The 25857-nt window shown below is 47.0% G+C and overlaps 1 protein-coding gene across 1 annotated transcript in view; it reads left to right on the forward strand.

The window, feature by feature from the left end:
- The window catches only part of LOC139275542 (suppressor of tumorigenicity 14 protein homolog), a 272613-nt gene extending 248281 nt beyond the window's left edge, over nt 1-24332 (forward strand). Inside the window, exons 17-19 of the mRNA XM_070892710.1 lie at nt 1640-1911; nt 19392-19528; nt 21850-24332. Of these exons, the coding sequence (XP_070748811.1) occupies nt 1640-1911; nt 19392-19528; nt 21850-22020 (580 nt within the window). The 3' untranslated portion in view covers nt 22021-24332. The remainder of the gene's footprint in view (nt 1-1639; nt 1912-19391; nt 19529-21849) is intronic.
- The last annotated feature ends 1525 nt before the right edge of the window (nt 24333-25857 follow it).

Raw genomic sequence — 25857 nt, forward strand, 5'->3', positions numbered from 1 at the left:
GTATAACCTATGTAAACCAATTTCAAATTTATGCCCCAATGAAATAAATAATCTGTTTAATTGTATACCACAGCTGCTCTTTTTAAAACTATTAAGAATGATCTTTTTAATTTATCTCCTATCTCATCCATGCCCTGTATGACCTCGTCTCCTCAAAATTCACCTCCTGCTCCCTTGAGCCCTTTCCTACTAAACTGTTGAACACCCAGTTTCCCTTCCTGGCCCCCATACTACTGACATTGTAAATTGATCCCTTTCCAAGGCTCTGTTTCACCTTCCTTTCAAAACCAATTATTAACCCTGTTAAGTATCGAATAACTCCACGCGACTAAGTACAATGAGCTAGTTCAGGCATGACCTTACTCCAGTTTATTTATTCTCAAAGTGAGGATTCAACCTGGCTGCCAACATTATATACACGGCTTGCACGTGTCTGCCAGTGACCATTAGGACTCCAACAGTCGCGCACTCCGGTGGCAGGTAAAACCCAGTTAACATACATAACAAACCCCCTCCTCAAAAAACCCACCTGTCCTTGCAAACTACTACCCTCTCCTTCCCACAATATCCAAATATGTTGTCGCCTCCCGATCTGTCGCCATCTCTCCTGCAAACTCCCTGTTTGAATCACTCCAATCAATTTCCCACCCCTCACACAGTGGCAAAATAGCCTGAACCACAGTCACAAATTATATTCTATTTGAATGGTTTATTATTCCTCCCCAACTTCCCTGCAGCCTTTGATATGGTTGACCATGCCATCGTCGTCCAATACGTCTCCTCCATTGTCCAGCTCAGTGGAACTGCCCATGCGTGGTTCCACTCTCAACTAAATATCTCCTCCAAAGGCTTCACTTCCCATTGCTACCATCACCTTGGGAGCCTCTCCCATTGATCCACCTTTAGCCCCATTCTCTTCTTGATCCTCATGATGCCCCTTGGCAAAATCATCTTGCTAATCATAGGATCAACTTCTTGTGAATCCCTCCCTCACTAAGGCCCATGATTGGCAGCCATGCCTGTAGTCATCAAAGCCACGCATTCTGGAATTCCCTCCCTAAACCCCTCTGCCTCTCCAGCTAACACTCCTCTTTAAGACACTCCTTAAAGCCCACCTCTAAGAAACATTTAGTTACACTTCTAATAGCTGCTTCTTTAGCTTAATGTCAATAATTTCTCCCCCACCTCCATTTTCCTCTGTGACGCACCTTAGGATGTTTTGCTACATTAAAGGTGCAATATAAATGTGAGCTTGTGGTTTTATAATCAAAGTGGACCTGCAGGAAGGCAATTGTGCCTCGATAACTGAACATAGTAGTATTGATAACCTCAGGTCCAAGGAAAATTCTCTCATTTTTTTCATCTCACTTTAATTCTATTTTCAATAATAATGTTGCCTTTATAAAGAAAAACAGTTTAGGTTTACTCATTAAAACTCAATCAACGTGCCAGTTAATGATTAGAGACAAGGTTTTGAGAGCCAGCCATGTTTCTCATTTCATATTAATATTTTGTTCCACAAAATCATAATACTACTTTAGAACATATGAAAACGGAAAATATCTACTCATATTTTTCAGTACTGCCCACTAGAACTTATTTTAATATTCACAATTTGAATATCTTTTGCTTTTTGCAGGTACTCTAATCGACTATTATGGAAAGCGTACATCGGAGCACATTCCCAGAAAGTTGCAGAACTTACTGCAGAACTACGAATAATCAAACGGATGATTACTCATGAACAATTCAATAACATCACAATGGATTATGATATAGCCTTGCTTGAACTTTCAGCACCTGTAACGTACAATAATTACATCCAACCAGTGTGTCTTCCATCAGAATTACATGTGTTTCCTGCAAATCGAAAATGCTATATTACTGGTTGGGGCTTACTGCAAGAAGACGGTAAGTTAGTTATACTTAAAGCTATTTCTAAACTATTTATTTTCATTAGATATAAACATGTATAAAAATGCGTTGATTGTGTCCCCAAAATGAATTAGGGAAGAAGTTGGTGTAGCCAATTATTTTATTTAGTGCGACTAGAGAAATCACAGTCAAGACACTCGGAATAATTGGGTGCACACATGTTCACATGCATGTTCACATGCCACATATTCACATGCCACATATTCACATGTTCACATAAGAACATATTCACATGCCACACATACACACACACATTTTCAGTAACATTCCTGGGGCCCAACATTGGCCATGACTTGCATCAATTTTTTTGGAGTAAGTTGTTTTTTCTGGCGTAAGTTATAAAATATCATCTTCCCTCAAAAAGTTTGCTCCAGAGTAAGTCAGTTAGGTACGATTTTTTTTTAGGTCAGTTCTTTTTTCAAAAGGGGGCGTTCCCAGACACGACAGTTTTGGTCATTTATGCCACTTTGGCCAGCAAAAACGTACTCCAAATTCACTTAGGTCAGCGTATGTGGCAAGCTCTGAAAAACCTTGCGGGCAGTTAAGAAAAAGCAGCGAACATTCGGTAGACATTAGGGCAGGGCTAGGGAAGGGAAGGGAACTGGAGAGAACCTCAACAACCAAGCACCAAACATTAAAGGAAAAGCTCAAACCATTAAAATACAATAAAAAAATAAGTAAATCCTACCTTATCTTTAAAGTCTGCCCGGGAAAGGCAGTGGGCTAGCCTGTGTGTGAGGCCATTCGGCCTGGGATAGGGGAGAAAAGACGTGCACTGGAGAAGTCACAGCTGCTGGGCCGGGGCTTCTCGGGGGGGTGGGGTGGGGCGGCGCCGAGCGACCGGAGGAATCACAGCTCCTGGGTGTGGAAGTCTCATCTCTCCTCCTCCCCCCCCAAAACTCTCCTCCTCCCCCCAAAAACTCTCCCCCCGCCCCACCAAAACTCTACTCCTCCCCATCCCACCCCACTCCCCAATCAAAAGTTTCAAGCACAGCCACGCAAGCACAGCCAATAAATAAAAAATAAAAGCAAAGTCCTTACCTGCCCGGGAACTCAGCGGGCCGGCCGGCCAGTGCGGGAGTTCCCTTGGCCGGGGATAGAGTGCCGCGAGATCGGGCGTCCCTTCGGCCTGGGATAGGAGCTGCGAGCATCGGGTCCTGCTCACAGCCCACAGGGCGCGCTGGGAGGGCAGGAGCATGTGCGCAGGTGCCGGCAGTGCTTTCTGCGCTGGACTGTTACTCCACCTCCTCCTTCAGCCTCCATGCCATGCCACGTCTCCGGGGACTCCGCAGAGCGGCCAGGATGGGGCCCCTCTTTTGTGGCGCCCTTTCCCCTGCGCAAAATCGGCGCGCTTCAGGTCAGTGCGCCAAAAAAAGGGGTTGGGCAATGTTGAGCCCCTGATTACTGGAATAAAGATAAATTTTGGGGAATTAAATTCTGCAATTTCAGGTAATAGCTTTATGTTTATCTCTGCTATTAGATTTTCCATATCACATACTTTATGATCAAAAAAGTTCCCCTGTCATTGTAGCGAGAGGGGGGCATTCCAACCCGGAGCGGGTGCGGGGGGTGCTAAAACCGGCAAAAATGTCAGTGCGTCAGAAAGCTGGCTTCAACCCGCCGACTTCCGCGTTGAACTGGAGAGCATTAGACTGCTTGCATGCAACCCTCTTGCGAGAGGTGGATTGCCTATCAGCATATTTGCTGCCTCAGAGAGCTGTGGAAGCTGAGACATTGAATAAATTTAAGACACAAATAGACAGTTTCTTAAACGATAAGGGTCTAAGGGGTTATGGGAAGCGGGCAGGGAAGTGGAGCTGAGTCCATGATCAGATCAGCCATGATCGTATTAAATGGCGGAGCAGGCTCAAGGGGCCATATGGCCTACTCCTGCTCCTATTTCTTATGTTATGTTCTTATATGCTAATCGCTCAATTGGAGCGATATTGCAATGCACTTACCAATTTAACGGCACATCCACTGGTTTCCCGGGCTTCCTGAAAGCAAGGTGAGAACATAACGGCAATTGGGGGGGCTGAATCAAATTCCAGGAAATACTCCAATAAATACAGTATTCACAGCTGTTTTCTTACACTTCCTTGTCCCCTTTCGGCACCATCCTTGTCATGGCCCAGCCGCATTTTGCTGCTACTGCTGTGCTAGAGAACACTTTGGTGCAGATCTGTGTGAACCTGTAAGGCCAAAACTAAGGTATCTGTCAACCTATTTAAGCTGGCTGACATGTTGGCATCCAGAGTATGCACAGCTGTGATCGTGGCGTGCATGGATACATTTGACTGCTGCGTTTGATGTTCCACGGAATTGCAACATCAACACACTCATGTTTGAGGCAGACTCCTCCATTCTCTGTGTAATTATGGTCAGTGTGCTTGGATGGCCTATCAGTGCATCGCGCATTCTCTGCTGCTGCTCAATGATTCTCCTTTTCATTGGCGGCACCCAAGGTACAGCATCCGTGTCCAGCTGAGCAGCTATGCCCTCCGACACAGACTCTCCACTGCTGTCCCTGCCTCCACCACCTGATTTAGCTCACTTGTAAAGTGTGAGTCATCAGGTGAAAAAACAACTATTTGTCTACATGGTCCCACTGATGTGCGAGTACCTGAGCTGGTGCTTTGTATGCATGAGTCCTATGACGGTGCACCCTCATAAGGATTCAGCACCGCTGAGGAATCCTCATCCGCAACCTCCACCAAATGCTGTTGCACACGGGAAGGCCCTATCGGAGATACGAAATAAGAATTAGAACCGGAAAGGTAAGAAAGTTGCAACTTATAAAGATGATCATATTTCACTCGCTGTTGAAATCAAGACTACATGACTGAGTCCTGTAAGACATGTGGGTCGCTAATATTTAATTGTGTCACCAAGTAGCTGGGAAGTCCCTGTGTCCCAATCTCCGATGGCCAGGAATGCTGAAATGCCACTGATCTCCAGCAGCTCTTCCGCTGCATTTGTGAGATTGGAAATTAGTGGAGGAGCATCTCTGGTTCTCTCTCTCTCTCCCTAGTTTTTCTGTGCTCTCTTCTGTAACAAGGGAAAGATCAGACCTGTGAGTGATCTGTGTTACCTGTTGGATAGAATGCCTTTGGTGAATGTGATTGTCAGGGATGAGGATGATTGGCAGTGGTGGATGGATAGATGGGAATGTGAGGAAGTGCACTGAAAGAGTAGGATGGGTGGGAGTTCAAGGTAAGTGGATGTGAGGAGTGATGTCATGGAGTAGGCTTGACAAGGCATAGTAATGGGGTGGGGTGATGCATACAGCAGGGTGTAGGTGAATGTGCAACTGTCCTAGGCCCAACCATCTTCAGCTGCTTCATCAATGACCTTCCCTCCATCATAAGGTCAGAAGTGAGGATGTTCATTGATGATTGCACAGTGTTCAGTTCCATTCGCAACTCCTCAGAAAATAAAGAAGTCCATGCCCGCCTGCAGAAAGACTGGACACAATTCAGGCTTGGGTTAATAAGTGACAAGTAACAATCTTGCCACACAAGTGCCAAGCAATGACCATCTCCAACAAGCAAGAATCTAACCACCTCCCCTTGATATTCAACAGCATTACCATCGCTGAATCCCCCACCATCAACATCCTGGGGGTCACCATTGACTAGAAACTTAATTGGAGTGGCCACATAAATACTGTGGCAACAAGAGCAGGTCAGAGGCTGGGTATTCTGTGGAAAATGTCTCACCTCCTGATTCCCCAAAGCCTTCCCGCCATCTGCAAGACACGTCAGGAATGTGATGGAATACTCTCCAGTTGCCTGGATAAGTTCCCCTCCACATTACACACCATCCTTCATTGTCTCCGAGTCAAAATCCTGGAACTCCCTCTCTAACAGTATTGTGGGAGTACCTTCACCACAAGAACTGAAGCGGTTCAAGAATGTGGCTCACAATCACCTTTAAAGGGAAATCAGAGATGGGCAATAAATGCCGGCTTTGCCAGCGACGCCCACATTCTGATCTGGTTAAGTCATTAAAGCATTCCTGCACTGAATTCAGGAGCGTGACACTATGCTCGTCTGCTGACCGCCTGGGCCACCCCCAGCCACATCTTCTTGGTGTCAGCAGCAGGTTTCTTCCTCCTATTGCTGGGTAACTCTCCAGTTCCTCACTGACCCCAGCAGCACATCAAGCGATTCGTCCGCCGGGCAGCCTTTGACCATCTGCAATCCATTGTCACAGTTCCTCTTCTCTTCTTGCCAATTCCATACTCCTCTAAATTCTTTGGATCGCCACTTTAAGTATTGGAGTTGAGATCATGTCTTGCAGGTCCTCATCAGGCCCGCTGCCGCGCATTGGACACCAAAGAAGGAAGTAAAATGCTAATGAGCTGGCTGAGTTAAAAAGCCACGGACTGATGTACTGAACTTTCCCACACGATATCTGACCCCCACACCCAACACATCTCCGAGTTAATATCGGGACCAATCCCTCCCCCCACCTCACCTCAACCAACAGAGAGTCAGAGGGGCCGAAATTGCTCCTTTTAGCAATGATCGTTAGCACCTCCGGGGGGCGCTGACGGGGCGCAAAATAGATTTCACCCGGGCACGGGGAGAAAAAGGCCTGGCGCGGAATTGGCCACTGTTTTTGCGGAGGCGCCACAAGGCAGTGCCCCATACCTGGCATGAGCGCCCCACTCGGCAGCACCTGGTGATGATGACATCATGGCTGTGCGCATCGCCCCTTTACCGCCCATGAAGTTAAATTGCCCCGCACAAGCGATCTCAGCGCTTGCCAATGACGACAGCTTGAGCTGTCGATGTTCAGTCGGGAACCAGATGTGCCAGCCCTATTTAAAGACACCATCTTGCAATTATTTTTTTGTTGGCCATTACCTATTTCTCATTTGCGACTTTTAGTGAGTGTGGCTGCAAGGCTGATCTCAGTGATTTCTTGCTAGACCATGGTTCTGACTCCAACCTTTTCCCCTGTATCACTCACGACACTTTCGATGTTGTACCATTTCCGTCCCTTCATGGGGTCTGTGCTGGCAGTCCACTGGTTGCTCTGACTTCACCATCAGAGGATGCTTCGCCGAAGACAATGGCACAGGCAGTTGCAGAGGAAAAGGCATCATGAGAGGGAGAGAAAAAGGCTACGACTAAGAGAGGGAGCAGCACAGGGAGAGGGAAAGGGACAGGCACACAGAAGCACCTCCAGCACCACAGGGAGAGGCACATGAAGATGTTGCCAGAGAAAGAAGGCACCACAGTGGTGGCAACAGAAGGACATACTCTACTAGGATAATCCGTCAGCAGTTCTCCTACATCAATTTCACTGAGGAACAGTGTGTTCGAAGGCTGTGTTTCAGGAAGGATGTGGTCACAGAGCACTGCCATCTGCTGCAACGGGACCTCGAACATCAGACCAGGATGAGGACGGCTCTCTCAGTGGCAGTCAAGGTCACAATTGCTTCAATTTTCTATGTCAGTGGATCTTTCCAGGGAGCAACAGGAAACATCTCCAACATCTCCCAGTTTGGCGTCCATTGCTCCATCCGCGAGGTCACAGATGCTCTGTACAGAAGGAAGAGGGACTACATCTCCTTAGCCATGACCAGCGAGAAGCAGCTTGAGTGTGCATGTGGCTTTGCCAGGATAGTGGGCTTCCCCATGGTGCAGGGTGTCATTGACTGCACCCACGTCGCTTTGAGAGCAGCGCAGCACAATCCAGAGATCTTCCATAATCGCAAAGGCTACCACTGAATGTGCAGTTGGTGTGCGACCACACACGCAGAATAATGATGGTCAATGCCCACTATCCTGGCAGCAGCCAAGAGGATTTCATCCTGCACCAGCTCTGTTCCAGCCTCCAAATGAAGCTTGCGGTTGGCTGCTCGGAGACAAGGGCTACCCGCTATGCACCTGGCTCATGACTCCCCTCCGCAACCCCAACACTCCTAGCCAGCACTCATGCAATGCGAACCATTCCGCCACCAGGAATATCGTTGAGCAAACCATTGGAGTGCTCAAGCAATGGTTCCGCTGCCTTGACCACTCGGGAGGAGTCCTGCAATACTTGCCTGAGCGGGTGTCCCTATTCTCCGTCATCGGCTGCATGCTGCACAACCTGGCCACCATGAGGGCTCAGCCATTGCCACAAGGCATAGCCGTACCAACCCAGGAGGAGGAGGAGGACCAGGTGGAGCATGAGGAAGAGCAACAGCATGAGCAACAGCAGGAGGATGAGGAGGAGCAGAAGCAGCAACAGCTGCGACGGAGGAGGCAACAACTCCATCGCGATCCTGCAAGGGAGGACTGTGACCATCTAATCAGAGCTCATTACCACTGATTCCCACTTCCCAATTCCTGTGGACGTCCCATCGCCATATCAATTTGCCCTTCCATACCAAATCCCCAGCACTGAAATGAGAGACAACAGCAAACATTAAATATTCCAACCACCATTTGTCAAAAAGCAATAAAATGTATAACTGTGTCTTTACTTACCACCCTTGTGCATTTCCTTATCACTCCTTTTTTGTCCGCCTATTCTACTACTTCTCCACAGTGTCTCCCCTGTGGCTACAACATGGCTGGTGGAAGGCTGCTGTGTGTCAGGACCAGAGACTACAGATGGTCTTCCAGGATGCCCTTGACCAGCTCTGGGCCTGGAAGGCCCACTGCAGACTGCACCACCTCAGGCTGGGCAGCAGCAGTCTGGGCTGGCTGAGTGGCTGGCATGGACAAATGCAACGACGGAGTGGCAGTGGCGGGATCAGGAATGCTGTCATCCTGAGAGAGGACAGCAGGTTCCTGCTCCACTGACCCACTGCCACTCCCCTGGGGCAGCGCCTCAGCCTCCCCACCAATCTGATGGAGCACAGATTACTAGGCTGCTGCAACACCGTAAGATACCCGGTCAATTGGTGGACCCAGTGGCGATGGCAGCAGTCAGGGCTTGGGTGGCATACAGCTGAAACTGCATGCCATCCCCAAGATGTTGTGTGGCATCATGCTGAGACTGCATGAGAGCAGTTTGAGAAACCAAGCGAGCAACCATTGACTCTATTGCAACAGTAAGATGTTGCGCTGCTTCTGCCTGTGCCGCAAAGGAAGCTGCCACATCACCCATGACACATGTCACGAGGTCCGGATCCGCACGGTCTGTCTGGGAGTCCACCATCATCTCTACACTGGCAATAATGGGCTCCATGGTGTACGCAGAACTGTCTACAATGCAGGAGGTGGACTCCTCCATGCTCCTGACCACTTGCAATAGGCTCTCCGGCACCCTTGCCATTGCACCTCTCATGTAGGAGTGCATGGCCATCACCCTTTCTGTGAATGCCTCCCCAACGATGTCCTCATCTGAGTCCTGTGCAGCAGAACTCACGTGCGAACTTGCCCTCCGGGGAGATGGTTCCCGAGTTTTCCTTTCCCCTTGACCCTGCTGCAGCCCGCTAGGTACCGGTGCATCACCCAGTGGAGACCCGTGTCCTCAACTAACATCTAATGATCGTATAGTGACAGTATCTGAGCTGGTGCCTGAGGGTGAGAGAAGTAATGATGCAGTGCTTGGCTCCTCCTCCTCTTCCCCCTGTTCTTCTCCCTCTGTTGTGTTCCTAACACAGATGAGACTGCACACAGGGAGGTGAAAGTAACAGTGACCACAGTTTTTATTAAGACAGAGTGAGTAACAGGCCTTAGGGGCCGGCTTATATACAGTGCTCCCAAAGGATGCTGGGATCCCTTGGGACTTCAGGGGAGGTGCTCCCTGGTGGCGGAACATGGGAGTGCATGCTTTACATCACTCCCCCGCCAAAATCAAAGTGAAAACTATTTACAAGGTGAGGAGGTCGGGAGCCTTTCTTTCCCTGGTGGACCGCCTCGGTACAACTGTCTGTTCTGGTGTGTTGGCTGTGCCCTCGCTGGGCTGGCATGTTGTTGGCCCTGCAGTCCTGCAGGGAGAGCCTGGCCTTGCTGCGCTGTTGGGCGTGATGGGTTCGATTTCCTGATCCGGCATGGTGTCGTTAATCCTTTGGGTGTGTGTTGTGGGCTCGAAAAAGGTGGTGTTTGCTGTGGGTCGTTCAGGGCAGTCTGTGAACCGCAGCCTCGTTTGGTCCAGGTGCTTTCTGCAAATTTGTCCATTGTCTAGTTTGAATACAAACTCTCTTCTTTAGCTATCATCGTGCCCGCGATCCACTTGGGACCATGTCCATAGTTTAGCACATACACAGGATCATGCAGATCAATTTCCCATGACACAGTGGCGCGACCATCGTTTACATTTTGTTGCTGCCTGATCATGCAGGTTGGGGTGAACCAGTGAGAGTCTGGTTTTAAATGTCCTTTTCATGAGTAGCTCAGCTGGGGGCACCCCTGTGAGCGAGTGGGGTCTCGTGTGGTAGCTGAGCAGTACGCGGAGCAGGCGGGTTTGGAGTGTGCCTTCTGTGACTCGTTTGAGGCTCTGTTTGATTGTTTGTACTGCCCGCTCTGCCTGCCCATTGGAGGCTGGTTTAAACGGGGCCGAGGTGACATGTTTGATCCCATTGCGGGTCATGAATTCTTTAAATTCGGCACTTGTGAAATATAGCCCGTTGTCACTGACCAGTATGTCAGGCAGGCCGTGGGTGGCAAACATGTCCCTCAGGCTTTCAATGGTGGCAGTGCTTCCCGACATTATTTCACATTCAATCCATTTTGAAAAAGCATCCACCACCACCAGGAACATTTTACCGAGAAACGGGCCCGCATAGTCGACATGGATCCTCGACCATGGTCTGGAGGGCCAGGACCACAAACTTAGTGGTGCCTCTCTGGGCGCGTTGCTCAATTGAGCACACACGCTGCATTGCCGTACATAGGACTCTTAAGTCAGAGTCGATACCGGGCCACCACATGTGAGATCTGGCTATCGCTTTCATCATTACTATACCCGGGTGTGTGCTGTGGAGATCCGAGATGAACGTCCCCTCCCCTTTTTGGGTAGCACTACGTGGTTACCCCACAACAGGCAGTGTGCCTGAATGGACAGCTCGTCCTTTCGCCGCTGGAACGGCTTGATTGGCTCTTGCATTTCAATGGGGATGCTGGCCCAGCTCCCATGCAGTACACAGTTTTTTACTAGGGACAGCAGAGTATTTTGGCTGGTCCAAGTCCTAATCTGGTGGGCCCTGACAGGTGATTTATCATTTTCAAACGCTTCCATGACATTCAACAAGTCTGTGGGCTGTGCCACCATCAACAAGTTTGCAGGCTGCGCCATTTCCACCCCCGTGGTGGGCAATGGTAGCCGACTGAGAACATCCGCACAGTTCTCGGTACCTGGCCTGTGGCGGATGGTATAGTTATACGCTGATAGCGCGAGTGCCCACCTTTGTATGTGGGCTGAGGCATTATTATTTATCCCCTTGTTTTCAGCGAACAGGGATATGAGGGGCTTGTGATTGGTTTCCAGCTCAAATTTGAGGCCAAACAGGTACTGATGCGTTTTCTTTACCCCGAACACACACGCTAATGCCTCTTTCTCAATCATGCTGTAGGCTCTCTTGGCCTTCGACAAGCTCCTGGAAGCATCGGCGATAGGTTGCAACTTCCCCGCAAAGTTAGCTTGTTATAATACACACCCGACTCTGTACAGCAACGCATCACATGCTAGCATGAGTCTTTTACACGGGTTATACAATACAAGCAGCTTGTTGGAGCATAAAATGTTTCTGGCTTTCTCAAAAGCAATTACTTGTTTTTTTTCCCCAAACTCAGTTCTCACCTTTACGCAATAACACATGTAGGGGCTCGAAGAGGATGCTTAACCCCGGTAGAAAGTTACCAAAATAGTTGAGGAGTCCCAGGAACGACCGTAGCTGCGTGACGTTCTGTGGCCTGGGCACGGTCCTGATAGCCTCTGTCTTGGCATCTGTGGGCCGAATGCCGCCCGTCGTGATCTTTCTCCCCAAAAACTCCACTTCTGTTGCCATGAATACGCATTTCGACCTCTTCAGCCGCAGCCCTACGCGATCCAGTCGCTGGAGGACCTCCTCCAGGTTTTGTAGGTGCTCGACGGTGTCCCAACCCGTGACCAATATTCGTCCTGAAAAACCACCATGCATGGTACCGACTTGAGTAGGCTCTCCATGTTTCTCTGGAAGATCGCTGCAGCCGACCGAATTCCAAATGGGCATCTGTTGTAGATGAACAGTCCCTTGTGCGTGTTGATGCAGGTGAGGCCCTTCGAAGACTCCTCCAGGTCCTGCATCATGTAGGCCGAAGTCAGGTCGAGCTTGGTGAACGTCTTGCCTCCTGCCAGCGTCGCAAGTAGGTCATCTGCCTTAGATAGCGGGTATTGGTCCTGTAGCGAGAAACGATTAATAGTTACTTTATAATTGCCGCAAATCCTGACCGTGCCATCACTTTTGAGTACTGGAACAATCGGGCTGGCCCACTCGCTGAATTCCACTGGGGAGATCATGCCCTCGCGTTGCAGCCTGTCCAGCTCGATTTCTACTCTCTCCCTCATCATGTGAGGCACCACTCGCGCCTTGTGGTGAATGGGTCATGCCTCTGGGACCAAGTGGATCCGCACCTTCGCTCTGGAAAAGTTTCCAATGCCTGGCTCAAAAAGGGAAGGAAATTTGTTAAGAACCTAGGTACATGAGGCCTCATCGACATATGATAGCGCTCGGATGTCATCCCAGTTCCAGCGGATTTTGCCCAGCCAGCTCCTTCCAAGCAGTGTGGGGCCATTGCCCGGGACAATCCAGAGTGGCAGTTTTTGCATCGCGCCCTCGTCGGTGACCTTGACCATGGCGCTGCCCAGGACAGTGATATGCTCTTTGGTGTACGTTCTCAGTATCGTGTGGATGGGGCTCAGGGCTGGTCTGAGTGCCTTGTTGCACCACAGTCTCTCAAACATCTTTTTACTCATGATGGATTGGCTAGCGCCAGTGTCTAGTTCTATGGCTACGGGTAAGCCATTCAATTTTACGTTTAGCATTATAGATGGACATTTAGTCGAAAATGTGTGCATCCTGTGTACTTCAGCATCTGCCTCCTCTCGCTGAGGCTCGGAATTGCTTTGATCCACCATGGACCGATCTTCCTCTGCCACGTGGTGGTTAGCAGGTTTTGCAGACCTTGCAGCTTGTCTGCAAGCTCGTTTGAGGTGCCCCATTGTTCCACAGCTCTTGAAAACATACCCTTTGAAGTGGCATGAATCGGCTGAATGGAAGCATCCACAATGCTAACAAGGTGTGAATTGCCTTGCATTCATCCTTTGTTGCGGACCCTGAGTCATCTGGGTCACCCAAGGCCTGCTGGCAGTTGCAGACTCGTGATTTCTGTCCTGTACATTTCTGCTTGCAAACACAGTTCCAGTTAATTTATGAACATTGCTAGCACTTGTGTGCTGAGAGATTTGTTTGGTGTTATCACTGGTGGACATAAACGCCTGTGCTATTGCAATGGCCTTACTGAGGGTCAGTGTCGCTACAGTCAAAAGTTTTCGTCGGATGGTCTCGTGGCCAATGCCCAGTACAAAAAAGTCTCTGAGCATTTACTCCAAATAGCCATCAAACTCACATTGTCCTGCAAATCGCCTTAGCTTGGCGACGTAGCTCGCCACTTTCTGACCTTCAGATCGCTGGTACATATAGAACCGATACCTCGCCATCAGCACGCTCTCCCTCGGGTTAAGATGCTTCCGAACCAGTGTACACAACTCCTCATATGACCTATCTGTAGGTTTCACTGGAGCCAGAAGATTCTTCATGAGGCTGTAGGTCGGTGCCCCGCAGACCGTGAGGAGGACCGCTCTCCTTTTTGCAGCATTTCCTTCTCTGTCCAGCTCGTTGGCTACACAGTACTGGTCTAACCGTTTGACATAGGTTTCCCAGTCCTCATCCTCCAAGAACTTCTCCAGGATGCCCACAGTTTGCTGCATCTTTGTGTTGGATTTGTGTACTCGTCGCCAGTTATTGTATTCCTAACACAGATGAGACTGCACACAGGGAGCTTAAAGTAACAGTGACCTCAGTCTTTATTAAGACACTCCAGAGTGAGGAACACGCCTTAGAGGCCGGCTTATATACAATGCTCCCAAGGGATGCTGGGATCCCTTGGGACTTCAGGGGATGCGCTCCCTGGTGGCGTAACATGGGAGTGCATGCTTTACAGATACACAACACCCTCATTACTGGGTTGGGGTGGGGAGGGGAAGCCGGGGGAGGGCTCAGGCACAGGTTGCTCAGCTGCTGGCTCATTATCTGAAAGCATAAATGGCACAAGAGTGAGCTCAAGGGGGCAGGAATGGAGCAAGGAAAGCAGACAGAATGAGGAGGTGGAAAGTGATAAAATCTTCTGGTTTAAGGGAGAAATGGGATGAGAAGAGGGGATTAACATACCATTGGTGCCCCCAGCGGGATCGACGTCTCTGGTGGGCACGGGGTCCACCACCTGCCGGCCAATGAACCGCAGTATTCGCTCCTCCAGGTCGGAAAGCTCGCGCAGTTCAGCTTCCCCTCCAGTCTGCTGCTGCTGCAACCTAATATGTGCCATCTTGGCCTACAAAAGAAAGGAAGCTGTGTGAGTAACAGTCCAGTTATGTATGTGGTAGATATGCCTGCCATGGTTACCTCACTGTGAATGTTGTCAAGGTGTGAAATGAGGCTGTGAGTGTGAGTAGCACAGATGGTTAGTGTTATGTATTGATGTGTGTATCGTCCCAGTACCGTAAATGTAATATAAGCACTATGCCACACCACAGAGGGCGCTGTGGTGGGAAACCTGGTAGTACCTGCAACAGGCACTATAAAAGGCTGACCACCACACCTGAGAGGCAGTCTGGAGCTGAACAATAAAGGACGAAGGTCACAGCAGTTAGACTTACACCAGACCGTGTGGAGTCAGTGATTTGTGTGCTACATACACCACATTGGCAACGAGGAAGCGGACGAACTCCACGCAACCATGGCTACTCTGGGCTCGCCAAAGGATTTTACCGTGGGCAAAGATTGGGAGGCCTTTACGGAAAGGCTCGAGTACTACTTCACAGCAAACGACTTGATGGAGGACACATACACAATGAGAGAGAAGCGTAAGGCGATATTGCTCTCCAGTTGTGGAGATGAGGTTTACTGTCTCGTCAGGGATTTGCTGGCACCCGGGAGCGCCAGGGACAAGTTATACGAGGAGCTGACTGAACTCATTCGTGACCAGTTGAAACCGAAGGAGAGCATCCTCACGGCCAGATACAAATTTTACCATCACTGCAGATCTGAGGGCCAGGATGTCACCAAATATGCTGCGGACCTCAGGAGACTCGCGGCGCCATGTGATTTTGGCGCACACCTTGACGAGGCTTTGCGGGACGTTTTCGTTATGGGGATTGGCCACGAGGGCCTCCTTCATAAGCTGCTGGCCATGGTACCCACAGTCACCCTGACAAAGGCCATCGCCATCAGCCGGGCATATATGACCTCGACTTGCAGCACCAAGCAAATAATCCACACAGTCTCGAACCCGGCAGGCACTGTCCACAGGATAGCGGCCACCACGGACAAAACTGCAGAACGTGGCTCTGCCAGGGGCAGAGAGCACGGATCTCGGGGTCCTGGAACTCAGAGTCCGCTGAGGGGGGCCAATCAAGCAGCACCATGCTGGCGTTGTGGAAGAAGCCATGGGGCTCACCAGTGCAGGTTTGCGGAGTACACGTGCAATACCTGCCACGTTAAAGGCCACCTTCAGCGTATGTGTAAAAGAAATCGGACTCACCATGTGGCTGAGGAGATGGGGGATGATCCACTGTTCAGCGAGGAGCAGGTAGAAGAAGATGAGGTGCTTGGACTGTATACGTGCACCGACGATTCGCCCCCAGTGATAAGTGAAGTAAAAATCAATGGAGTCCCTGTGAGTATGGAAGTGGACACGGGCTCGGGTCCGTCGTTGATGAGTCGGAGAACTTTTGATAAACTGTGGATTAACCGAGCTGCACGACCCAAGCTGGTCCCGGTCACGGCGAAGCTGCGTACCTACACCAGGGAACTGATACCTGTTCTCGGCAGAGCGATGGTGCAGGTATCCCACGGGGACGAGACGCACACTTTACCTTTGTGGGTCGTTGCTGGCGATGGGCCGACACTCCTCGGCCGGAGTTGGATGGGGACGGTCCGTGGGAGCTGGGAAGACTTCACCACTCCACAGGCTGCTGCTCCCCGGAGTGCTGCCATGCCCCGGGTCCCCAGAGAGCAGCACCGACCGAGCTGGAGCTGCAGCCTCAATCCACCCACAGGCAAGCAAAGCAAGCCCCAGCCCCGGACCTCACACAGAGATCCTGCAGCCTCAGCCCCACAGGCAAGCAGCCCTGCACAGAGGGGCCTAGTGGGGGGGGCAGTGAGCCGGCGGGGTGCGAGGGATCCAGGATGGCTGGCGGTTCGGAAGAGCCCCGCCGAGGAACTGTTAGCATCGGGCGGCGGCAGCAGCTGGAGGTCGGCGGCCGCAGGGGAGGCCGCTACGGAGGCTGCGGGGGACGCGGCAAGTGCAGCCGCTGGAGAGGCCACGACGGCTGCAGGAGAGGCGGCAAGTCAGATGGCAGCGGAGGGGAGCGGAGGCTGCGACGGCAGAGGGCATCCGGAGCGGCGGAGAAGAAGATGGTGGCGGCATCGTATCAGAGCAGCAGAGCATCAAAGATGGCGGCACCCAAGAAGAAGCCTCGTGGAATTCTCCTGCATCAAAGATGGCGCCTTAAAAAGGAATTGCACCCGGGAGTCTTAAAAGGGCCTTACCAAGAGGTGGTCCCCACAAAGGACTTCTGTAAGGCAGAGTGAGTCCAAAATGAACTATGTTAATGTGAGATGGCGAATTTATAATAAGAATTAATTTTTTAATGCTGAATGGTTACTGTATTTGTGTAAAATAATGGATGAAGTACAATTAATGATAACGGCTAACAAGGAAATCAAGGACCCGTTACCAGTCAATAACTAGTTAATGTACCAGATAATATGTACCATACTATCGCACTGCCTATGCCTACCTGCCTTTCGTTGGATAAGTGTGATGTTTTGTAATGATGTGTGTATCGTTGTCCTGCGTCCTGGTGGGGGCGGGGGGGGAGGTGATGTTATGTAATGATGTGTGTATCGTCCCAGTACCGTAAATGTAATGTAAGCACTATGCCACACCACAGAGGGCGCTGTGGTGGGAAACCTGGTAGTACCTGCAACAAGGGCTATATAAGGCTGACCACCACACCTAAGAGGCACTCTGGAGCTGAACAATAAAGAACGAAGGTCACAGCAGTTAGATTTACACCAGACCGTGTGGAGTCAGTGATTTGTGTGCTACATACACCACAGTTAGTGTTTGACTGCTGGGTTAAGTGCTGATTAAGTGCTGGCTTGCAGAGTGTGTACAGGCAGAGGCTCAGAGGCTGCTAAGTAAGAGTTGTGGAAACATATACTCATTTTGACCACCCGAATGAGGTTATTGAATTTCTTGCAACACTGGGTGGGGGTTCTATCCACAACGGTGCAGCCCGACACCTCCACAGCCACCTCTGCCCACATGACCTGAAAAACATGTGGAGTAGGCCTTCTCCCAGATAAAGGGAAGAGTACCTCCCTCCTTCGCTTGACTTCCCCCGCCAACGTCTCCAACGTCATGTCACTGAACCAAGTGCTGCTAGCAGAATGCCTCGCAGCAGCCATTGCGCACCTTTCTTGCAGCTCAGTCAACCGAGCAAAGGATGAGATTGACCAGCTGCTGCCTTACACAACATTCTCTTTAAGAACTGGAATGAACAGCAGCCTTATTATCAGTGAATGGAAGTCAGGTGAAATTGGGTACAACCCTGGTAATAGTGCCCACTGCAGCACCCCACTGAGGCCATTAGTGCCTCTGATACCGCCTCAATTTATTTCTCAGGGTAAAGTGCCCAATTTCCCACAATTTTGCAGAGCATCTCGCCAGGCGTTAAATCATCAGGGGTCGAAATTCGGTCCCGCCGTTTTTGAGGCAGTGTCACCGCCCGAGTGCTGATTTTACCGTCGGTTGTTGGACGCAGCCTCAAAGTCCTACATTCAGTTTTTACACCCAAAGATGAGAGAGCAGCGCTAAAAAATGGCATTGCACATGCATCCTCAGGCAGGAACTCAGGAGGCCTACTGAATATCCCAACGCGAGGCTGTCGCCATGCTAGAAAAAAAGGGAAGAAAAAAAAACTACCAAATCTTCTCCGATCCACACACACACTTCCCCACACTTAAAACTAAGGAAAATATGCAGAAATAAATAAAGAGAAAAACTAACCTTCCTTTCTCGGAGATTCCGTCCGAGATCTGCTCTGTTACGACAACTTTTTCCTGGCTTTACGGCTGCCTGTTTGTATGGCAGCCGTACAAAGCAAATGTCACGACAGAGGTGTCAGAGAGGCGTTGCAGCTGGATGACATCACCACGCGTGTGGCGATAGCTGGCGCAGCGTAGCCTCTTGACACTTCTGTCAAAGAGCCTAATCAATTTAAAGCATGGCGTCGACGCCGCTTACTGACAGCGGTAAACATTTGCCACCCGTTAGCCACCTCCTGCGCGCAGTAATGGGTGGTGTACATAACCCAGTTTCGATCCCTCAATCTTTTAACATTTAGTGCCCTACCAATTTTTGGCCCCAGAACATTAAGAAATGCACTTTTTAATGTTTTCAATGGTATGTGATCAAGGCACAAAATCTCAAGTAATGTTCTTTCACTCGAACTAATACAATTGCCTGTGACATTGCCCACAGTTAGTGATGAATATAAGGTTTTTATATACACTGAAGTTGGGAAGAAAGACTCAAAAAAAAATTACTGAATATAGCCATCTATTGATTAGAGCCTGACTAGATCATGACAGTTGACATAGCAATTTAGATTAGTAATTGTTAACAGAAAAGCAACACAGGAAATACTACGGTTATTGGACAGGAAGTGCACACTTTGCACAATGTTTCAATAAAATATTTAGATATCGGGATGCAGCAGAAGCTTTTTAAGTGAAGGTCTCTAATCACAAGCATATAGATGGACGAAAGATCAGTGACTACAAGTCAAATGCCACCATTACTTTTGTTAACAAAATCCTCATTACTGAATCCAATACATATCTAAATATAGCAGCTTTGTATATATCCAAGAGAACAATTAATTGTTTTGAGAGGTAATCTGGACCATTACATTTTTGCACCAACCTAGTTATATACACTGAAGTTGGGAAGAAAGACCCAATAATAAGAGATTAATATGAGTATTAGATGGATAGTGGTTCTGAATATCATACGCATCTGTCTTGTATCTGTGCAGGCAATGCAGGTGCAATGAGCACAGTTCTGATTTGAAAAAAGCAATGCACCTTGTTTACTGTAGACCATCATGGCAAGTATTAATATTTGAAAAGAAAAGTTTATAACTGGTGCTAAACTTAACAGAAAACAATCTTTGTTTCACAGGCCACCTTCCATCGATCCTTCAAAAGGGTGAAGTAAGAATCATTAATCAAACAACATGTAACAACTTTATAGGACATATATTATCATCACGAATGCTTTGTGCAGGATTTCTTACTGGAGAGGTCGACGCATGTGAAGTATGAAAAGTTATATTTACATAGAAACTGATCTTATCACAGTTGTAGTTTCCATAGATTTATGGTCGTGTAATATTGATCATCAGATTTATTTGCTAAACTTTAAACAGTAAAACACAGTACAATCGATACTGTATCAGCAGCATTAAATTAAATTCACAATGCTATCATTGTGTAATGTACCAGGTGAAGTTATTGATATAAATTTGGATTCAGCAAGGCCCAGATATAAGAGCCCAGAAATTGTTTCCGACCGAAGTTTTTTTAACAAAAATAGCTGGTGGTCCCAGAGGAAGGTATACTTGCGGTCTGGTTTTGAGTATAGGAGCAGGGAGGTCTTACTGCAGTTGTACAGGGCCTTGGTGAGGCCTTACCTGGAATATTGTGTTCAGTTTTGGTCTCCTAATCTGAGGAAGGACATTCTTGTGATTGAGGGAGTGCAGTGAAGGTTCACCAGACTGATTCCCGGGATGGCTGGACTGACATATGAGGAGAGACTGGATCGACTGGGCCTTTATTCATTGGAGTTTAGAAGGATGAGAGGGGATCTCATAGAAACGTATAAAATTCTGATGGGACTGGACAGGTTAGATGCAGGAAGAATGTTCCTGATGTTGGGGAAGTCCAGAACCAGGGGACACAGTCTAAGGATAAGGGGTAAGCCATTTAGGACTGAAATGAGGAGAAACTTCTTCACTCAGAGAATTGTTAACCTGTGGAATTCCCTACCGCAGAGAGTTGTTGATGCTAGTTCATTGGATATATTCAAGAGGGAGTTAGATATGGCCCTTACGGCTAAAGGGGTATGGAGAGAAAGGGGTACCGAGGTGAATGATCAGTTATGATCTTATTGAATGGTGGTGCAGGCTCGAAGGGCCGAATGGCCTACTCCTGCACCTATTTTCTATGTTTCTATGGTCTCAGGCCTCCCTTTGCAGCCCAGCATATGGGCTCACACATCCAAGGACCATAAGCACAACCTGGGATCACGTGAGCCTGGACCATCAATGAATATGGAATATTCTCATTGATAATAACGGGAACTCCATTTGTACAAGCTTCCATTACTATCAATGAGAATAACTCCAAAAACACAGAAATACAACATAATAAATAACAAAAACACCTCACATATGTAAAATTAATTGAAATTGAATTTAATTAAATCTTTTAGACAAAAACATTTTTTTGATTTTTTAAAATATATTTTAATAGAGGTAAAATAAACTTACCTTAATGGACAGAGTTTTGATATAAAAATTAGTAATAACATTTAATTTTTCTATCTTTTAAAACTTTTGCGCTCGTAAAAGCAGGCTATTTGGGCAAATAGTTCAAATCACTGCCTGCGAAGGCCCTTCTCCCGGGGATGCGTGCGATCTGTCAAAAGACTTTTTGACAGTTTGCAAATGCGGGATCTCGACACAATGCGTGCGAAGAACCGGCAATTGCGACGCCTCTTCATGCGCAATGCATATTGAGAAACACTCTGCTGCCCCATCTGCAATTAGCTAACTCAGTATTGCTGAGGATCTACAACCTGCCTCAGTGGCCCTGGGCTGAGGAAAGAAAAATCAGCCAATTATCCCTCCTCCTGATCACTATCCATGAGATTTCCTCCATGGGAAATAGCCTGTTCACACATGAAGAGTAGTTACTTGCATAAGATACCAGTCAGCTGTCAGAGCTGTGGAACCAGTACCATGCCCAACATGTGGCAATACCTTCAAAAAGGAGGGGAGCAACATGCGAGAAAAATTGCGGGGTTGGGGGGAAGACTCCACTGATCCAGTTTTATCTGACAGATGTAAGTACATTTTTAGTAACAGTCATGTAACTGTAGCACGAAGCACCATTCTCAGGTCTTTTGTGACCGGTCAAATTAAAGCAAGGAACATGTTACACACTTTTACTAGTGAATGGAAGTTAACATTTTTGTTTATAATAGCTACACTGCCAGCTGCCAATGAGTAACACAATGAGACAGATACAAATAACTTCTATAGAAGAGACAATTAAAAAGAACACTAGAAATCTTTTTTTTTTAAACCCAGAAGATTCAGATCTGTCAGCATTTGAAATAAAAGACCAGTTAATGTTACGGCCAGTCCTGGCTTTTCATGATGCATGAGAATTGCTTGTTCATTAACTACGAAGTGTATTTTAAAATAATTTTTACTGTAATCATTTCTTTATTGATGACAAATATATATTTTTAAACAGTCTAGAAACAGACTACAGTGAACAGCAGATGTTTTGGAAACCTTGTCTGAGTATGATAGAGCTACACATTTCTGAGATACTTTTCTGGTTCTCTGTAGGGTGATTCGGGCGGACCATTAGCCTGTGAAGAACCATCAGGAAAGTGGTTTCTGGCAGGAATTGTGAGCTGGGGACAAGGATGTGGTCGGTATGGGCACCCTGGGGTTTACACACGGATCACAAAGTTCCGAGAATGGATGCAGAAGAACATCGGAAGCAATGACAATTGATGAAAATTGTTGCACGCTAAAAAATATCTTATTTTAATTAGAGCAGTGGTTTCTGTAATGCTCATATTACTACACCAGTAGAATACTGCAAACTTTTAGTTATCAATTCTACCCTCTGCATTATTTACCTCGTTCACTCAAATAGAGTCTATAGATTTCATGATCGGATGAAATGAAGTTAAGCATGGTCATTGTTTTCCCTTTTTATTTGAGAGCAAAGAAAGAATCAGCCAGATTTGAGATTAGAAAATAGGATTGTCATTTAGAGTAGATGTGCACTTTACAGCTCCTTATACGTCTGCACTGCATTACAATCCTATTTGAGAAAGCCACTGACTGCTTCAGTAATGCTATTCAGAATGCATTTTCTATAATGTATTCAATAAGGATGCATTTACACTGAAGTTACCAGTCCAAGACTAGTAGCTACAGTTTGGGTTTCAGGCCGGCAGTAGCAATTTTACACTACCTGGATGAAACTTGAAATCTGTTTTCTCACATGTAGAACTCTTCTCCCAGTAGTTTAGAATGTACAGTGACAGCATCCGGACTTATTCAGATTAATTGCAGGTAGATGTAAAAAGTGTTTTGGAGATCCAAGTGGCCCCTTGGACATTTTTTACACTTGGTTTGACATCATACCAGATTAACAGATTAACACTCCATGTGGTAGTAAATGGAAACAGCGTGAGACTCTGACAACCTGGAAGCCCTGCTTTGCTCTGGAGTCTAGTTGGGCCCCAACTACAAACTTACACCACAGCAGAAATTACACCAATGCCAAAGTTGTAGTGTGAAAGCATCTTAAGAGGCATGTGCTGAAAGAAACTACATTGCATAGAGTTCAGCTCAGAATCCATTCAAATGACGGTGGAAAAAAAAGGTTTAGAACATTTTCCTTTAACAATAATAAAAAATCTATTATTCATATATTGGCATAAAGTACCTTTTCTTTAAGTAGTGGATATGGACTCAGAACTCTAATAGTATTTTTCACGTCTAGTTTGACTAATTTTGACTGTAGCATGGCGGGATGCTTTTAACCCTCTCCCAAAACCCACACTGTTCTTATCTGGTGACATTTTATCTTCACCGACTTTGAAGTCAGCCAAGTCTTCTGCTGTAGGTAGGCAGGGTCCTAATTTATATCTAAAAGCCCCAACCTGCTGGCGTCATTGGTACCGGAACTGCATTTTAACTTCGGCATTCAAGAGGCCTGCACAGAACCAACTCTGACAGTCAAATCATGGTGGGAGTCGTGGAGTGGCCAGAAGAGGCCATACTAAATTAAAAACTTTACTTCAATGTGGAATCTTTGTAGCCCGGGAGAAATCCTGGCTCCGCAATGTGTCCTTGGGCCTGCCCATCCGTGGCCTTGCCTCTCCATCTCCTGACCGGCATTGGCTTGGCAACAGTCTCCCCCAGCACTTGCCTTATACTAGAGACCATTCCCTTGAGTGCCTGGCGACATCCGGATTCGGCCCACTGACCCTGACATGATGCCTACTGACTTCGAGTGGGAGACAAATGTAAAAACTTTATGAGGCCCCGCAATTAAAATCGGAGACTCTTTGCTGCGTGCTCCGTTCGTTTCGGATTTCTCATGAACCAATCTGGCCCCAAGCTAAAATCAACTGCAGTGTATCACTATCACAGTTGCTCATCATGCCAGGTTGTGTGACTGGTTAGCTACACTCATTTTTTAAACACTGGAACCCTTGTAGAATCCTTGATATAACTTGTGAACAGCCTAACAAAAGCTGGATTTTTGTCAATTTGATATATGAAATATATGCATGTATGCATTTCTGAATATGGCATTTTCCAAAAATTCTATAAATTGTGGGAAATTTTCAAACTAGTCTATAGCAAAACTTGTATTGAATACTGTGTGATTATAATCTGCATGATTACTTTTTGATTTTTGAGGCAAAGTTATGTTTTTCAAAGGCATTGACACAATGTAATCAACAGACTGATTTGTCTTACCCTACCAAATTTCGACTTGGGTGAAATTATTGTTGGTTTTAGATGCAGATATATTGAAGCTATATGATCGTCCTTTTAGATCCTATTAAAGTGATAATTAAGCCTCTTTATAACTGAATATCTTAATCAGAAAGTCACATAGAAGTGTTGCAGTAATGTGTTCTATCACAGTTTACATCACTGCATTACATATAAACAAATGGGTATTGATTTGTCAAGCACTTAATGAAGATAGCGCCCCGTTAATACAGAATGTAATAAATAGGGCAAAAATTAGATTACTGTACAGTGCCTGGAGGAATTGGAGTTTCTTAAGATGATTTAAAACAATAAATTGAAGATGATTTTCTTTTCTTTTCTTTACTTTTATTGAATTCTGTTGATTTGAAATGTTTTATTTTATTCGGAACAAAAATCATAAAAATTATGTGTGTATAATAAAGAAGTTCTTTTAAAGATCAATTCAGATTTGATCAATCCTGCTTCAAATCTACAAAACCATTTCCATTCATGTCATTTATCATTCACCAACCACATTATTCCATCTGTCGTTGGGAAAATGTTGGAGTCCATTATTAAGGAAGCAGTAGCGGGACATTTGGAAAAGCTTGATTCAATCAAGCAGAGTCAGCATGGTTTTATGAAAGGGAAATCAAATTTCCTGGAGTTCTTTGAGGATGTAACGAGCAGGGTGGATAAGGGGGAACCAGTGGATGTGGTGTATTTGGATTTCCATAAGGCATTCGGTAAGGTGCTACATAAGAGGTTACTGCACAAGATAAAAGCTCACGGTGTTGGGGGTAATATATTAGCATGGATAGAGGATTGGCTAACTAACAGAAAACAGAATCGGGGTAAATGGGTCATTTTCCGGTTGGCAAACAGTGATTAGTGGGAAGCCGCAGGGATCGGTGCTGGGTCTTCAACTATTTACAATCTATATTAATGACTTGGATGAAGGGACCGAGTGTAATGTAGCCAAGTTTGCTGATGATACAAAGGTGGGTGGGAAAGCAAATTGTGAGGAGGACACAAATAATCTGCAAAGGGATACAGACAGGCTAAGTGAGTGGGCAAAAATTTTGCAGGTGGAGTATAATGTGGGAAAATGTGAGGTTATCCACTTTGGCAGAAATAATAGAACATCAAATTATAATTTAAATTGTGAAACATTGCAAAGTGCTGCATTACAGAGGGATCTGGGGGTCCTTGTGCATGAAACACAAAAACTTAGTGTGCAGGTATAGCAAGTAATCAGGAAGGCAATTGGAATGTTGGCCTTTATTGCAAGGGGGTAGAGTATAAAAGCAGAGAAATCCTGCTACAACTGTACAGGGTATTGGTAAGGCCACACCTGGAGTACTGCGCACACTTTTGGTCTCTGTATTTAAGGAAGGATATAAAACTGAGATGAGGAGAAATTTCTTCTCTCAGAGGGTTGTAAATCTATGGAATTCCCCACCCCAGTGTGCTGTGGAGGCTGGGTCATTGAATATATTTAAGGCGGAGATAGACAGATTTTTGAGCAATAAGGGAGTAAAGGGTTATGGGGAGCGGGCGGGGAAGTGAAGTTGAGTCCACGATCAGGTCAGCCATGATCTTATTGAATGGCAGAGCAGGCTCGAGGGGCCAAATGACCTATTCCTGCTCCTATTTCTTATGTTCTTATGTAAATTTTAATGTCTAACAATATGTGAGAATGTGAGATATTCAAAGGAAATGTATAAAATTCAAAAAAATCTAGAGACCCTTAGCAATTGAGCAGATGAACCAAAGATGGCATTTAATATTGAATATATATTATACACACAGCCTGATTTCCCATGGCAGTAACCGCAAGCATTCTGC

Source organism: Pristiophorus japonicus, chromosome 11, assembly GCF_044704955.1.
Source record: "Pristiophorus japonicus isolate sPriJap1 chromosome 11, sPriJap1.hap1, whole genome shotgun sequence".
Lineage (NCBI taxonomy): Eukaryota > Metazoa > Chordata > Chondrichthyes > Pristiophoridae > Pristiophorus > Pristiophorus japonicus.